Here is a 17,757-nt window from a genome sequence, read left to right on the forward strand (position 1 = left end):
TCACCATTTTATAACTTCAAAAATTCATAGCGGGTTGTAGGAATATCAAAAAATTGTGATCTTTAGTGTTCTAGAAAGGTTTGAATCTGACATTCGTTTCATTTGTTGTGAGTTTTCGCAAACTCCAACGTTTGAAGGGTCGAAAATCCCTTTGAATAGTTTGTCCCTGAAATTCGATAGTCTATTTTTGACTTGTTTAGTAGTCCCGGTTCTGACTCTGTGGAACAGACGTTCCTGCTCTAAATCTGGTGTTTCTAGATTCGTTGAAAAGCTGTGTGAGTTGCGTACAACTTTCATTTGGATTATTTCTATCGAAATCTAGTGCTCGGGTCTCGAAAACCCGTTTCTCAAAGTTCTATTTAGGCTTTGCATCGTATAAGCTTTCACGTGCGTTTAGATCCGTTTAGATCTTGGATCAGTGTGTACCGAGTTCACACCATACCATTGCATCAGTGAGACTAAGGATTAAGCAATTGTTTGGAGCCCGAGTGTAAAGGTGCAAGTGAGTGAATACTTTGGGGTGGTCATCGTTCGAGATCTTTTGTGCAATGTTGTATAGCTCCATCTCTCTCTATTAGTCTGATGACGAGGTTGAGATAATGTATGCATACCCAAGATGTGTAGTCATGAAGTGAGAGGTTTGAAATAAAATATGCTAGATTTGTCCATCCATGATGTGCTATTAGAAGCTAGAATTGGCAGAGGTAAAATTTCTTGGTCACTAGTATACATGGAACCCAAACTTTCTTTGGGCAGTACAAAGACTTTGGTCCCAAATTTTCTAACCTTACAAGTAACAATCTAAAAGGCTGAGCTTCTACTGAGATCATTTGTATCACAATGACAGGCCTCCATGCAGTAAAGTAGTTTGGTGTTCATCCTTTGGGCACTCTGGAGCGTCTGCCTTCTCCAACAGATATGGATGATGAAGACGCTGATATTGTGGACCTGGTATTCTCTTCTTTATCTTCATTGAATGCTTTTGATAGTAGTCCTTGGAGTTCCATATATCTCTGTCTCTTTCTTAATTGTTCATCTGTGGTGCCTGCTGCCAGGCAAACTAGCTCACCCGAGGCATCATCATCCATGATCTTATTCAGGACCTCTGAGCATCTTGGAAAGAAGCGCTTCCCCAACTCAACTGTTAGATTATCACCACGGCATTAGGATTACAGAAATATTTGGGCTTAGCATCTCAAAACCTTCGAGGATAAAGTAGTGTCATACCTAGTGGAACAAGTGATATGGATAAAAAAAAAGGTTGTACATGCTGTGTGCACACAGACATATAAAAGAAGCAAGAACCAGATTTTTGAATGAAAGACTCTTGACCATAAGCTGTATGTTGCCAGATGCAAGGAGCAACTACAAGCCTATCCAAAAAAAAGGACCACCTACAACTTTTTGTGAAGAGAACAGTACGCATGTATGCATGTTACATAAGCTTTAAAGCCAATGATACTATTTCATGCTTAAAGTAGTGATCCACATTACTGGTAAACATGTTGACTGCGGCCAGCAAACATACCTCCTCAAGCTCAGGATCATTCGATGTACCAAAGCTTTAAAAGGAAACCAAAGGAGCACATTTGAGTTACAGCAGGTGCTCAGAATGTTTACAAAATCTCTGTGTAGGTATGATTTTTGACACAATAAATGTTCATCAAAATCAACTTATTCATCTTGAAATGATGTTTGCCTACATCTCTGGCTTCCATTTTGAGGATATTTCACCATTTGACATGATAAATAGCATGCATTAAGCTGTAATAAATAGAGTAACATAAATGAGGATTGATCATAATTCTTTGCCCATGTCTGGTCTTTTACCTTCTCAGATTGTCCTCCCCCAAGCCCGTGTGTGTTCACATTGATTAACATAATTCAAGACTCCAACAAGTCCTACTTTTAGAGACCCAATTCAGTTATGATGAGAGAAAGAACTGGATAATGCTCCATATATTCAACATTTAACAAGTTTGCAGATACAGGAAATACTGCCATTTCATAGGAAGTGAATCAATCCAACTTCAATAACAAGCATCTATTAATGGGAAAAATATTCTGCAATCCGATTTTCAGAATTACTTCTTCCTCTTCATTAGCAAAAGTTTGACAAATCTCTCTATACCCTTGTACTCTTTATGGTATGTTTATTATATTAATGATATTCCCTGCCTCTCAAGTGTTCAATTATCATGATTTGTCATTGCTTCAAGATATTTTGCTTCAAAAAATTTTACAGGATATAGAACCAAAAAACACTATAAAGAAAAGTATAAAAATAGAAAGATAAAATGTCTCAAAATTTTACCATATAAATGTAACAAATAATCCATTGAAATGAAAAGAAACGGTAATGAGATGAAATATTACTTCCAAAAGGATTTTAGATCTTTCTCACCCTTGGATGAAAGTGAAAGTAGAATTATTATATTGTAGGAGGAAGAAATAGAATGATAAAACTAAATAGGTACATTGGAGGTTTTAAGAGTATGAAAAGAGAAAACAAACATTTTGTGCTCCCCATGTTTTGGGAGCTAGTATAAAGTCCCTACTCATCGTGAAGGCTTTATGAGCGTGAGCAGTCCTTACAACTTGAATGTATAAATTACAAGGATATGTAATTTGGTCATATTTCAGAGTGGGCTTTGAATTGCATCATTATTATTAGCAAATAATTATAGAAAGTGGGCTGCAAAAATGGTAATAATGGAAGTGGCATCTCAAGACTGATATTAAGGAAAGAGGCTTGAAATGCAGGGGTATAAGTTTTTCTCAAACAATGAACAGACCTTTGGTATGAGGCAATCTATCCATGATTCTTTGAGGTGTATCTTTTTAATTTTGCTTTTGACACTGGAGAGGAGTATTATAATGTTGCAAATTAGAAGCACATCACATTAAGGCACCTTTTTTAGTTGTGCTTCATTACCAAGATCCTGGATGATTCTTAATTTGCACGTTGCCACGACTATTCAGAAGCTCTATGGATGCATCATCCGTCACAGTCCAGAGGTTTTGCATTGTAGTATCTGATGTAAACTTTTATAATTTTAAACTCGTGGAAGGTAAACTTTATAATTTTAAACTTGTGGAAGGCCTGTATGTAGAGATTATTTGTCCAATCAATGTTTATTAGAATCCCTCCACTAGCTTTCATGATGAAATTTCGTTCTCTATATGATTAGTGAGGATGGAGCTTGCTTCCCTAACTATTTTTCTTCTCCCATAGCATTCTTCAATTCTATCAATTCAATGCTTCACTGTTGGACTAGTGTAGAATGGAAAATGAGATATGAACAGGATATCTATATCCATACATTCAAGGTGTATGGATCGGTATAACTCAATGCTATTATTTTGGAACTTCCATGTATTTACCATACATAACCGTGCTAATTCTGCTCTTTGAGATCTTTATTCTTGTTGAAGAATGCAATGTCATTGTTAAGGGTTCCATCACCAAGTTCTAAACACAGCATTAGGATCTTGGATGAAGGCATAAATAGCATGGTTTTAGGGGTGGAGTGGAAGAGCTTGGCTTCAGCTCAAGCTCATTTGCTTAGCAGAGGAACCAAGATTAACCTCAATTTTAGGCTCATTCAGAAAATGAGAAGATTGAGCTCAAGTTTAGGTTCATCAACATTGAACGAACTGGGAAAGGGGTTTGACTTGTAAAGGCTTCGAAGGAAATAGTTTCTAGAAATATAAGTGGAAACATGAGAGAGACTGTGTCACAGTTACCCATAAATAAAAAAATAATGGAGAAATATAACTGATAAGGCTGAACCTGCATACATATGACAATACATGGTGATGATGATGATGTTGTACTCTAGTCTATAATTTATGTCCATATGAGATGAAGAAGAGGAAGAGGCTAGTGTGCTACTCAAAGAACAGGGAACAAGTTACAAAGACGATGTTACCTTGGTGTGGCTAGCAATCATAACGGGATGGGTGTTAAAATTGATACCATAGAATGGTGGAGTTCCTTTCAGTTTATTGAATCTTGTGAAAATTGTCTATCTTGGGAGAAATACATTATTTTGGAAAAGTAACAATATGCAGCCACAGCCAGAAGCATAAGTGATAGCAGAACAAACAGGGGCGTAACTGGTAAAATGAGCAAGCAAATACTGCCATCAATCTGATGGCCTCTTTTGTGGTTAGATATTGATTCTGATCCTTGCCACTGTGATACAATTATGTCCATCTAGAAAGAATTAATGAGGCCAAGACCAATGATAGTTTTACATTGGGTGCAAATAGTCTTAGACAGTAGGGCACAAAGTGTGAAGTCATAGGGCCATGAATCAGATGAGAATGCAGGTTGAGGTTCATGCAGGTATTCAGTCTGCGTGATGTTTTAATCAAATCAAGCTGACTTGAAGGCTGCCTGTCTAACAAATTCGACTTTTATAGTTATTAGTTCATCCCTTGTCTTACGGTTGAGCAAAACAGTGATGAGATGATTGTCTTAAACCTATAAGTCGCAAGTGCTGCCTCTTACAAGGTATTAGTTTATAGATGGGGGTAAACCAAAAGGTGAATGGCAATAAGGTAAACTATATCTCGAATTGAGTGGCAGTGAGGTAAATATCATCTCAAATCTGAAAACAAGCCACAACCAATGCTGCCAATAGATCATGTTTTAAGGAATTCATGTAAAAGACAAATAATCTAGAAAAAGTGCTGTAGCACATATAGCCACTGTACATCGATTGATTTCATTAAATTAATTTCTTATTTTCATAAAAAGAAAAAATGATTGATGCAGTTGACCCTTGTTGACTGAGTAAAACTTGGCATTGTCCATTATGATGAATACCTTATTGGACTGCATGTCCAGTCATGTCATGGGGGACTGGCTCAAGTGAGTGTGTCCTTACGGCATACTGAATAGGCGATGCCAGATTTATCTAGTATTTTGATTGATTTTGTTAGTGCAAAGTAAAAATTATTTGTTGAGGAGAATCTTGGTCTTTGGTGACTCACATTTCTGTGAGAAGCCACAAGGATTGTTTACATGCCATCTTTTGCTACTTTGTCCATTTATGGTATGATTGAGATGTACAGGGTATGACTTCAGAGGGACCGAGAGAGAAATTAATTGATCTTCTTTCTGCTTCACTGCAAAATTAACAAGCTCATAGCATATTTTCCTGTTTGTTGGATCCTAGAGCTATTACCCATTGATGTCAAATTATTGCCACTATCAATAGAGGCAAATGTATGAGCTCATATTTCAGTTCAAAGAAATCACTGTGTTGTTGAAATCAGTTCTCCATAGGAACCATTGATCAAGTTGCTGTCTCACAATTTAATATCTGCTTTGGTTGTCAACAAATACAAACAAATGTATTCTAGATCAACAATTGCAAGGTAGCCTAGTTGTAGTACACCGATATGAATTTTGCATCCCCTTGTAACTCTAAGAGAAAATTTTCACTGCTAAAAGTATGGATGAGAGCTTGAATGTAGAAAGGATTTTGTTGCAACAGCAAAAAGATTTTCTACAGATAAGAAAGTAAAAGCTGTGGGCAACAGATCACGGAAGTCTCAGTATACAATGGACACAAAGATAGGAGTAAGTTACCTGTTTTCGAGAGAGCTCTCAACCTTGCTAGATATTCCTCTTTCATTACAAAAGGTGAATCATTCAAATCTACTTTCACTAACGAGAATTCTGGTGTACCTTCCACATGTGCGATGTCCATGGCAACTTTGGCTTCTGTGGGGAACAATAGTTTTGCAAGGCCAACTGTAACAAACAAGTTAAAATTAGGAAAATGGAACATTCTAATAGACAATATGATAAAGGAAATCTTGCTAAGCTGACGAATTATACATTTGAGGCATCCCACAATGATTGACATTCATGCTTAAGTCATTTGTCACTTAGCCTACTTCTCTTGTTCCTTATTATGATGGAGTTATATTGCTATGGATGGCATTGGAAGAGGAAGCTGGCGTATAACTAAGTATGAACAGCAGACTAGAAGCCCAAAGCATCATAATGACAGTCATAGTCATATTATCAGATCAAGTTGAAATTGAGGCTTGGATCGGACATCAAATAACTGAAACCTTAAAATGAGAACATAATTTTCGTCCATGATTTCAGAAAAAAGAAACTGTTGATTAAATTATTCAGGACAAAAGAAGCTAAGCTGTGATCTGTGATATTCTCTGTTAAATGGAAATGTAGGATGCAACTGCATAAGCATTTCAAATAGACAAGAATAATAATGAGTGAACAGAAATTTTGTAGCATCAGGCTATCAGTTTAAACATGAACTGTGTCAAAATTATGCTAGATTGACTTTCAGCCTTTTAGATATAATCTCACTCGTCGTTTTGTGTTTCTTGAAATTCTTTTGTTTTGAACAGCATGGCATCACTTTCATGATGCAATGATCTTCCTAGTTGCACTGCATGTTCACTCTTGCCTTTTGAAGATCTCACCTGGATTTTATCAAGCTGATGTCATTCAATCTATTATTTGTGTGATTCTCTTTGCTTTTGCCTTTAGTGACTCTTGTAAGATTTGTCATCATTTCCATATTTTTTAATAGAAATTTTCTCTTTATGAATGGAGAGATAGAGAGCATTGCAATGTACTTTTCCACTGAAACTTCAAATAGATGTTCATTATATCAAGAGGATGTGAGAAAAATAATAGCTATCAGGTGTGTGTTTGTGTGTGTGTATCAGTTGTAAATTTTCAAGATAAATCAATTGGAAGAGCAAGCAATGGAGGGCCAAGGCTCTCTTGTTCTTATAAGCTAACTCTCTATATTAGGGTTACTTATATGAATGAATCAAGGAAAAACTAAAATGTCCCAACTATGACCTATTTAAAATATGACGCAAAGAAAGACAAAATGCAGCTATGTCCCTAAACTCAGTCAATCTAAATTCTTGATTAATATTTTCACATTCTCCCTCAAACCCGAGATGGTTTAATTGTGAATTTGGAAACAAGAGTATGAAATTGTATAGTTGGTTGTGCTTTGGTGAAAAAATCAGCAATCTAATGCACAAACCAATACATAGCAAGAAGATAATTGCCTCAAGATACTCATGGCACACATAATGAGAATCTATCTCGATATGCTTGGTAAGATTATGAAACTCTGGATTTTTAGCTTTGTACAGTGCTCTAGTCAATGTAGTGTTTTGAGTGTTTGTTAACATAACATCCATCACTAACTAGACAATCTTTGCAGTAGTTTGCACCACAACTCAATACTTCTTTTATAGTAGATAATCCAAACTCTTTGCTGCTTCTCATTGTGCTGCAAAATCCATGAATCTCTAAGAAAATATAGAAGCTTACAGTACAAACTTAGTAGTAAAAAATGCTAAGCAATGCTTAGGCAGTAGACTCCCTGAAAGGCCGAGTTGGGACTCAAAAAAAAAATTCTAATAGATTGCTAAAATTAATTGCCAACATATATTCAATATGAAATTATTCAACAAATTGATTATGAATGAAATGTAGCATAATGTAATACATCGTAAAAATAAAAATTTTATATAAAGAATCATAAAATTAAAAACAACTGAAAAAACCATATAATTGTGATTAAGAATGAAACTAAGTAATTAAAACACACACACACACAATATATATATATATATATCAATGTTGTGAAAAGTGTCAAGGCGTAGTGAAGCCCTCACCAAAATATGAAGTGAGGTGCAAGCCTCAAGGCGTAAAGTGTAAGCCTCAAAAATATATCTTTAAAAACTTAAAAACAATATCTAAAAATGCAAATAAATAAATAAAATGCTTTATTGATGAAGCAACAGCCAATAAAAAATAGGAAATCTCAAATAAATACCAAAAATATCACATAAATTTTTACTTTCCATGATATAACAGTCTAAGTACATGTACAGAGACGATCAAATGCATATTTGCAAATGATAACACAAACTGAAAGTAACAATAAACAATTTGAAATATACAAAAGAAGAAGAAGAAGAAAAGATAGGAGGGAAGAAGAAAAGGAGGGAGGGAAGAAGAACAGAAGAAGGGAAGAAGAAAAAGGAGAGGAAAAGAAGAACAAAAAGAAGAAAGAAGAGAAGAAAAGAAGATGAAGGAAAGAGAGAGGTACGTGTTAAAAATGTAAATATATAACATGTATAACTAACTTAGTAACTAGTTTTTTTTTTTTTTAGTTTTTAGTTTGTTTTTAGTTTGTTTTTAGTTTGTAGTGAACTAGTCAAAGTGTTGACTAGACAATACAAAGAAAGTCGTTGGGCTCCCAACGGCTCTATCTTTTGTGTATAAATATGGGGCATTGCCCCCACTCAATGTATGCTTTTTAGTGTGGATTACAATCAATAAAATTATTATTTTTTTCTTGTTCTTAAACCCATTTAGTGGGTATTTATGTGTGAACCCTTTTTGTGGTTCTTTTGAGTGTTCATTTCGGTATTTTTAGTGGAACTTTTTGAGTGTCCATGGTTGGTGATTTAGTGAACATCTTTGAAGGAACTCATTTTCTTACATGGTATCAGAGCTTGGTGATCAAGCTGCAATTGTGTTCAGAACATTGAGAAGTGTGCCACTTCAAATTTGAAAGTGTTAAATCTCTCTTGTATTTTCTATTCGAAGTGTTCGTGATTGGTGGCATTTGCGTAGTGGTAAAGTGCTCGTGACTTCCACCGTTACTCTTATTTTTTTTTCTCTTCTCCTTCTCTATTCTTCTCTTCTTTTTTTCACCTTTGTAAAAATGGATGACAACGATAATGTCACCATAAAACCTATTAAGCTCAATGACTCTAACTATGTAACATGGGCTTCAATTATGAAGCACCTTATATGGGGAAAAGGGTTGCGGGGATTAGTAGATAAGACCGATCTGGAACTTAAACTAATCCTTACCAAAGTAAAAGGTGAGAAAGAGGTACCTCTTATAGAGGTTGAGAAAAATAAGGCAATAACCACTTATGAGAAAAAGTGGAAGGAATGGAGAATGAGACATGCCAAGATTACGTCTTGGCTCATTAGTAGCGTCGACATCAAGAAGTGTTCAAGTCTAGCTAAATTTGAACATGCAAACAATGCATGGGATTATCTTAAAAGAATGTACTCTCTTAAAAGATATTTCACATGTGTGCAACTTACAAAATAAGGTATGAAATATGGCTCAAGAGGACAAAAGCATTAGAGAATACTATAATAGTTTGTCCGAATTATGAAAAAAGTTTACTCTTCTTGAACCAAAGTGGCATTGTTCGGAAAACATATAACTCCACCAAAATCAAATGGATACGGAGCATTTTTTTCAATTTATTAATGGATTGAGATCGGAGTTTGAATCTACCAAATCCGCTCTTTTTCATCGAGAAAAAGTCCCGTCGATAGAAGATACGGTAGAAGAATTAAGTATGGAGGGAAATAGGCTTAAAAAGAGAATCTCAAAGTGTAATGATGACTCAGTTTTAGCCGTATTTAAACCGAGAAACTATGTTCGTACCTACAAACCCACACACTATGGAAGGTCAAATGATGAGAAGCAAGGCAATGAGTATGAAAGAAAGAAAGTTATTGGATACTATTGTCGTGAATTGGGACATGCAAAAACATATTGTCCTAAATTGAAGAAACCTTATGAGAAAAATGTTGCCTCTATTGGACCTCCACAGAAGTTAAGTGAACCATCCATTGGAAACATGAACTTAACACAATTAGTGGAGACTCTTCACCCTCTACTCAAAGAAGTGTCTTCATCCACTGGAGTTGCGGTATCATCCTTCGGCTTCTTCGATCTTGGTAAATCTCTTTGGCTTCTTGACTCATTTCATATGACACTAAATAGTGATAAGTTATCCGAATGTCATAATTCAAGTGGGTCAAATGTTTTCACTGCCGATGGAACATCTCTTGAGTAGAAAATTTTGAAAACATCTCTCAAAACTCAAAAAGATTTTGTATTCCACAAATTAGATATATTTCTAAATTTAACTTAAATCTTTTATCTGTTTTCCAATTATCTGACCATGGATGTAATGTTTTCTTCTCCTCTTGTGGTTGTCGAGTGCAGGATCGCCAATCAGAGAAGCTGATTGTGGAAGTCCATAGAGAAGGAGCCTTGTACTACATGAAATTTTTGGAAATACCTAAGAATATATTTTGTTGTATGTTCAGAAAGTGGATTTGGATCTATGGCATAAGAGACTTGCCCATCCTAGTATATCCAAGATCTAGTTTTTTTCAAAGATGAAAAATTTTTGTAATTTTAAAAATTTTACATGTGAAAATTGTATTCTTGGTAAAATGAAGAAATTACCATTTCAAGAAAGAACCTTTGTTTCTTCTTGACCACTTGAGTTAATACATTTGGATGTGTGGAGACCTGCACTTGTTATATCAATAGGTGGTTTTATATATTATGTAATTTTTGTGGATGATTTTACGAGACACACTTGGATTTATTTTCTTAAACATAAGTCTGAAGTTTTCACATACTTCCAGATATTTTATAATCTAGTCAAAAATCAATTTAGGAATGATATTTTCATCTTTCACACTGATTTAGGAGGAGAGTTTTTATCAAAAGAATTTAAAGATTGCCTAAACCTATACAGTATCACACATCAAAAATCATGTCCTTATACCCCTCAACAAAATGGTTTAGCTGAAAGGAAGCATAGGAAACAACAAAGACTTATTACAAATCAAGTACCTAAAGTTTTTTTATCTGAAGCCACTTTAACTACAGTTTATCTTATTAACAGAATGCCATCCTCTTCCTTAACAAACACATCTATTGAAAAACTTTTCAGACAAATCCCAGATTACTCTAAGTTAAGGGTTTTTTTATGCAAGTGCTTTGTTTTTACTGAAAAAAATGACAAACTCTTTCCTTGTGCTATTCCTTGTGTTTTTCTAGGATATGCAAATAATAAAAAAGGTTACAGATGTTTTAAATTTAAAACTAAAAGGTTATATGTGTCAAGGAATGTATCTTTTTTGGAAAAGGAAAGTTTTTTTGAAACTGAGAAAACTAAGGAAATAAATGAGTTTTCTTTTCTATTGGATTTAATTCCAAAGATTGGTGAGTGTGATATTGATGAAGACCAAGAAGTTAAAAATGATGTGATAAGTAAAGAATCATCCCATAAAGATCAAGATTGTATTCAATATTCTAGGCGTGATAATTTAGAACATCCATGTGCTCTCGAAAAATATATCAGTAATGAAAAACAGGAAGAGATACAAACAAGAAGGTTATCTAGAGTGTCAAAAATCCCTAAAAAATTTATCCTACGAGTCTTTTTCACCCAAGTATCAAGCCTACATTGCATTAATACATTCCTAGATAGAACCTTCCAACTATGTTGAAGCAAAGGAAGATCCTGAGTGGGTAGAGGCTATGAGAGTGGAATTGAATGCCTTAGAAAAGGCGAATACGTAAACTATTCAAGACATTCTACCAAGAAAGAAGCATATAGGTTGTTGATGGGTGTATAAAGTTAAAACCAAGAGTGACGAAACTCTTTAAAGGTACAAAGTCAGATTAGTTATTAAGGGATATTCTCAAGAGTATGGAATAGACTACGAGGAAACCTTTGCTCCAGTTGCTAGAATGACCACAGTTAGGACCTTAGTAGCTCTTGCCTCTATAAAGAAATGTCCTATATATCAAATGGATGTTGAAAATGTATTTCTCAATGGAAGCTTGGCTGAAGAAGTTTATATGGAACTGCCACCTGGCATAGTTATTTCTAAAGGAAAAGCTCTTCGTTTAGATAAGGCCTTGTAAAGTCTTAAACAAACACCAACGGCTTAGTATGACAAGTTTAGTCAAGTTATGCTTTAATTTGGTTTTCAATCTTGTCTGACTGACACAACTTTGTTTGTTAAGATTTCTGATATAGGTATTATTATTCTTCTCCTCTACGTGGACGATATAATTATCACTGAAAGTGATAAACAGAGAGTTGAAAACATTAAAAGGCTTCTCAAAACACATTTTGAAATGACTGATTTGGGTTTTTTAAAAAAAATCTTGGTATAGAAGTTGCTTATTCTTTTAGAGGTTATCTGCTGACTCAATCTAAGTTTGCTTTAGATATTGTTGACAGGTCTGGTATCTGAGATGATAAGAAGGTCGACACTCCCGAAGTTGTCAATGTCAAAATGAAGATTGATGATAAAGAACCACTTGAAAATCCAACACCTTACAGAAAACTTGTCGGGGTACTATAATATCTCTCAATTACGAGACCTGACATTGCGCATGCAATTCACACAACAAGCTAATTTCAGTATGCCCCTACCACTGTTCATATGGGAGCTATTTTGCACATTATTAGATATATTAAAACTTCTGTTTTTCGAGGACTTTTCTTGTTTGCTTATTCCTCCTTAGATTTAATTGCTTATACTGATGCTGACTATGGAGGAGATCCAAATAACTGACACTCAACTACTGGTTTTTATGTATTTTTAGGTGAATCATTGATTTCTTAGAGAGGTGCAAGAAACAACAAAAAGTCTCTATCTCATCAACTGAAGCGGAATATAGAGCCTTGGCTACAACCACTATGAAAGTGGTTTGGCTAAGGAGATTGTTGGGTGACATGGGTGTTCAGAGCAAAGGAGCATCACGACTATGCTTTGACAACAAAAGTTTCATTTACATTGCCAACAACCGGACTTTCCACGAACGAACCAAATACATTGAGATGGATTGTCACTATGTACGAGAGGAATTCCTACACGACATTATTGATCTTCCCTATGGTACTTCAGAATATCAATTGATAGATTTCTTCACCAAACCTCTCGTAGCTCCTAGATTTCAGTTTCTCTTGGGCAAAGTTTCGATTATCCAACCGTAAGTTTGAGGGAGAGTGTTAAAAATGTAAATATATAACATGTATAACTAACTTAGTAACTAGTTTTTTTTTTTTAGTTTTTAGCTTGTTTTTTGTTTGTATTGAACTAGTCAAAGTGTTGACTAGTCAATACAAAGAGAGTCATTGAGTTGGGCTCTCAACGACTCTCTATATGCTCCTTTCTTTTGTGTATAAATACGGGGCATTGCCCCCACTCAATGTATGATTTTTAGTGTGGATTACAATCAATAAAATTTTTATTTTTCTCTTGTTCTTAAACCCATTTAGTGGGTATTTGTGTGTGAACCCTTTTTCTGGTTCTTTTGAGTGTTCATTTCGGTAATTTTAGTGGAACTCCTTGAGTGTCCATTGTTGGTGATTTAGTGAACATCTTTGAAGGAACTCGTTTTCTTGCAGTACGTACCCAGTGGTGGTGGGATCCCCTCCTTCCTTTTGGTAGGAGAGAAAGAGAGAGACCTAACCCGTCGGGGGCCTCCCCCATTCTTTTTTTTGTTTTACAATCAAATTTAGGTCAAATGGGGCTTTGACCTTCATTTGACCCAAGTAGGTTGAGGCATGCGCCTCACTTCAGAAGGCATGCCTTAAGGCCTATGAGGCGCACACCTCCAGGACTTTTGTGCAATGCATGTGCTTCAAGGCACAAAAGCCCTCGCCTTGAAGAGAGGTGCACTTTTTGCACCTTGAGGTTTGCTTTTTACAATATATATAAGGTTCCAATACAAGAGATAGTTCAACCAACTAGGAGGTCTAGCCTAGGTGGTAGGCATCCGTTAGCCTAATTAGGTACCTAGTTGACGGTCCAGTGAGAGTTTTGACTATTAAGAGTATAACGGAGGTCTCTACTATATCTTCTAATATCTGAATCACAATATGCTCTAATTTCTAAACAAGAGGCTGATTAGAAGAAACAACGTATAGTGCAAACTATCATGAACAAAGCGAATGACTCGATATGCTAGCTGAATAAACTGTGTGAAAGGCTCATGATTATCCATATGTTCTTCTGATATGATGTCAGGCCGAAAAATGGTCAAATAAATAAGATTCCCTATTAATTGTTGATACATTATGGGATTATCAAGTAGCTCTTTATCACTAAGTTTGGAGTTCACTTCAAATGGAGGGTCTACATGCTTGCCATCATCAACAAGTGTAGCTCACATCACTATATCTATGATAGGGAATAACAAATTGCTAAGATAAATGTACTATTTTTATATATGTATATACTGTAATGAAAGGAGGCGGAAGCACCAATAGAGCAAAAAGTCACTCTTTAAGAGTGACTACTAGAGCCAAGAACACAAACACCAAATGTGCACACACAAAACTCTCAAATATAGAAAATGACTTAAAGTCATAAGTTGGATTTATTGAAGAAAGGAAGAGAAGGGTGTAAAAACCCATGCTTACAAGAGGGGAACACCTCCTCTATTTATAGAGGAGGAGGGCACTAAGGAGGGACCACAAGGAGGCTCCCTTGTAGTCGTTGGGAGCCCCCAACGACTACAAGAGTGGGGCCCCTTGTGGTTCAAACAAAAAATAAAAAAAAAAAAGAAAAAGGTAAAAAGTAAAAAGAAAAAAGAAAAAGTAAAAAGTACATTTTTGCAGTTTTACAAGAATACCCCTATCGGGTATTTCACTAAAAAGAATATGTATATATATACATATATGTATATATATACTTATATATATACGAATGTGTATATATATAAGTATATATATATATATATATATTTTAACACGCCCCCTCAAACTTTATGGGGAGAAGACCGAAAGTTTGCTAAGGAGAAACATAAATCGTGGAGTTGGGAGCGCTTTGGTGAAGAAGTCAGCTAGTTGATAGTCTGAAGTAACATATGGTAATGAGATAGTCCCTCTGATGTATTCGTCTCGAACATAATGGCAATCCATTTCGATATGCTTTGTCCGCTCATGAAAAGCGTGATTGCTGGCAATGTATATCGCACTTTTGTTATCACAGCAGAGCTTGGTAGGAGTAGAAATGAGGACGCCCATGTCAGCAAGGAGACTTCTGAGCCATACGATTTCCATAGTTGTCATCCCATAGCCCGATATTCAGCTTCAGTAGATAATAAGGAGACCTTATGTTGCTTCTTGCATCTCCACGAGATGAGAGATTCACCTAAAAAAATACAAAGACCCGTAATTGAGATAAGATCATTGGGATTTCCTCCCCAGTCAGCATCAGTAAAAGCAGTCAATTCAAGAGATGAGGAAGAGGATAAGAAGAGTCTCTTGGAGATGGTATTTTTTATATATCGCACAATTCTCATTACGGCCGCCATATGAACCGTAGTAGGTGCGTGCTGAAACTGGCTCGCTGCATGAACTGCATGAGCTATGTCAGGACGGGTGATGGATAGATAGGTGAGGGATCCAATTAATTGACGGTAGGGAGTTGGATCTTCAAGAAGAACACCATCTTCAAGATTTAGTTTCGCATTGATAACTTCGGGAGTCTCAACTTTCTTTTCATCAGATATTCCTGATTTGGTACAAATTTCTGCAGCTAACTTTATTTGAGATAAGATGTATCCTCGTGCGGAATAAGCCACTTCAATTCCTAAAAAATATCTCAAATAACCAAGGTCAGACATATCAAAAGTATCTTTTAGCATAGACTTAACATCATTTACTCCCTTTTTGTCATTCCCAGTGATGATCATATCATCAACATACAGCAGAAGCATAATAATGGAGTCACATGTCCTTTTAACAAAAAGAGCAGTGTCAGTATAGCAAGAAGAAAAACCTAAATTGATTAATACATTACTAAACCTGTCATACCAAGCTTTAGGAGCTTGCTTAAGTTCATATAAAGCCTTTTTTAATTTTAAAACTTTTCCATTTAAATTCATACCTGGAGGTGGTTCCATATAAACTTCTTCATTTAAATTGCCATTTAATAAGGCATTTTTAACATCAAGTTGAAAGATAGGCCATTTTTTAACAGAAGCTATAGCAATAAGGGCTCGAACACTAGTCATTCGAGCAACTGGGACAAAAGTTTCATCATAGTCTACCCCCATACTCTTGGGCATATCCTTTGGCTACCAACCTAGCCTTATATCTTTCTAATGAACCATCACTCTTAGTTTTTACTTTAAACACCCATCTACATCCAATGGGTGTCTTGCCATTGGGAGGATCAATGATTTCCCAAGTTTGTGCCCTTTTAAGGGCATTAAGTTCAAGTTCCATAGCTTCATTCCAATGAGCATATTGTTTAGCATCATTGTAATGAGATGGTTCGTGAAAGGAGTGAAGAACAAGTAGACATACTCGATAATTAGGAGAAAAAGAGTCATAAGAAACAAATCTATTTGGTATCTTTGGAATGCGATTTGATCTTCTTTGAGAGGTTTCTTCTATCGACTCACTTTGAGAAAATCTTTCAAGAGCACACGGAGGATTTCTTTCATTCCTTCTAGAGTAGACTTGTATTTGTCTTGAAGCATTTTCTTCTAAGTTTTGATCATTATTTGGATGTTCAACAAGATTTTCATTAAGAGATTTACTAGGATCAACATGATCATCTATGATGTTTTCTTGAGGTAACAAGTCAAATAAAAAAGAATAGTCAATATTTTCATTTGGTTGATGAGAAAAACCATTTTCTTCTTCGAGGAATGTGACATCTTTTGAGATATAAAATTTATTCTTAAGAATGTCAAAACATCGATATCCTTTTTGTTTTTCGCCATATCCCAAGAAAATACATTCAATAGCCCTAGGAGAAAGTTTATCATTTTTGCGAGTTAAAACAAAGCATTTACATCCAAAAATTCTTAATCTTTTATAATCGGGAGACATATTGTAAAGTTTTTCAAATGGAGAAAGATTTTTCAAAGAGGATGAAGGGATTCTATTGATGAGATATGTTGAGGTTAGAACCGCTTCGGCCCAAAAGGATTTTGGGATATTTTTTGAAATCAATAACGTTCTTGTAGTTTCTATTATGTGCCTATGCTTTCTTTCCGCAAGACCATTTTGTTGCGGAGTGTTGGGACAAGAACGTTGATGACAAATTCCATTTTCTTTTAAGTAACTTTGAAAATCATTACACATATATTCACCTCCCGAATCGGACCTAAGAATAGATAGATTTCCCAAAAATTGATTTTTAACCATTGCATGAAATTCTTTAAAGAAGGAGAAGACTTCGGATTTGCGACTTAGGAAGTATATCCACGTAAATCTAGTGAAGTCATCAATAAAGACTACATAATACGAAAAACCTCCTTTAGACAAAATTGGGGAGGGTCCCCACACATCGGAATGAACAAGTTCAAATGGCCGAGTGGTAAAGTAACTTCTTTGAGGAAACGGAATAGCTTTAGATTTCCCAAAAATGCAATCTTTACAAGTCATGTGATTGTCTTTACAAGTATTGTTCAAAAAGGGAAAAGAGACATTTTTACAAAATTTGGATGACCAAGTCTCTCATGCCAAATTCCAATACTTTTGTCTTTAACAAGATTGCAAGATGACTTAGATGGAAGCGTCAAAAAGTCCATAAAATAGAGATCACCCCTTCTATGGCCTTGCCCAATCAGCTTCCCTGACTGGAGATCCTTCACGGTGCAATCTTTAGGTGAGAAAGAGACTTGGCATCCATGGTCGGTGATTTGAGAGACGGAAAAGAGATTTAAATTAATTTTTGGGACGACTCTTACTTTAGGAACAAAAAAGTTTTGAGATTTTTTGAAGTCAAGTGTTCCAATACTTTCAATTTTCAATGACGTTCCATCGGCCGTTGAAACATAGGAGGACATGGGTTCGGAAAAAACATTTGAAAGAAAGTTTTTATGAGATGTCATATGAAAAGAAGCACCAGAGTCTAGTATC

The 17,757-nt window shown here is 35.4% G+C and overlaps 1 protein-coding gene across 1 annotated transcript in view; it reads right to left on the bottom strand.

Moving 5' to 3' along the window:
* Positions 1-634: 634 nt before the first annotated feature.
* The window catches only part of LOC149820297 (BTB/POZ domain and ankyrin repeat-containing protein NPR1-like), a 31,377-nt gene continuing 14,254 nt past the window's right edge, over positions 635-17,757 (bottom strand). The window contains exons 3-4 of the mRNA XM_089982562.1: positions 5,603-5,767; positions 635-1,141 (exon numbers count right to left, since the gene is read on the bottom strand). Coding sequence (XP_089838688.1) covers positions 876-1,141; positions 5,603-5,767 — 431 coding nt within the window. The 3' untranslated portion in view covers positions 635-875. The remainder of the gene's footprint in view (positions 1,142-5,602; positions 5,768-17,757) is intronic.

The sequence above is a fragment of the Nuphar pumila genome, chromosome 12, assembly GCF_984573655.1.
Source record: "Nuphar pumila chromosome 12, dmNupPumi1.hap1.1, whole genome shotgun sequence".
In the NCBI taxonomy this organism is placed as follows: Eukaryota; Viridiplantae; Streptophyta; class Magnoliopsida; order Nymphaeales; family Nymphaeaceae; genus Nuphar; species Nuphar pumila.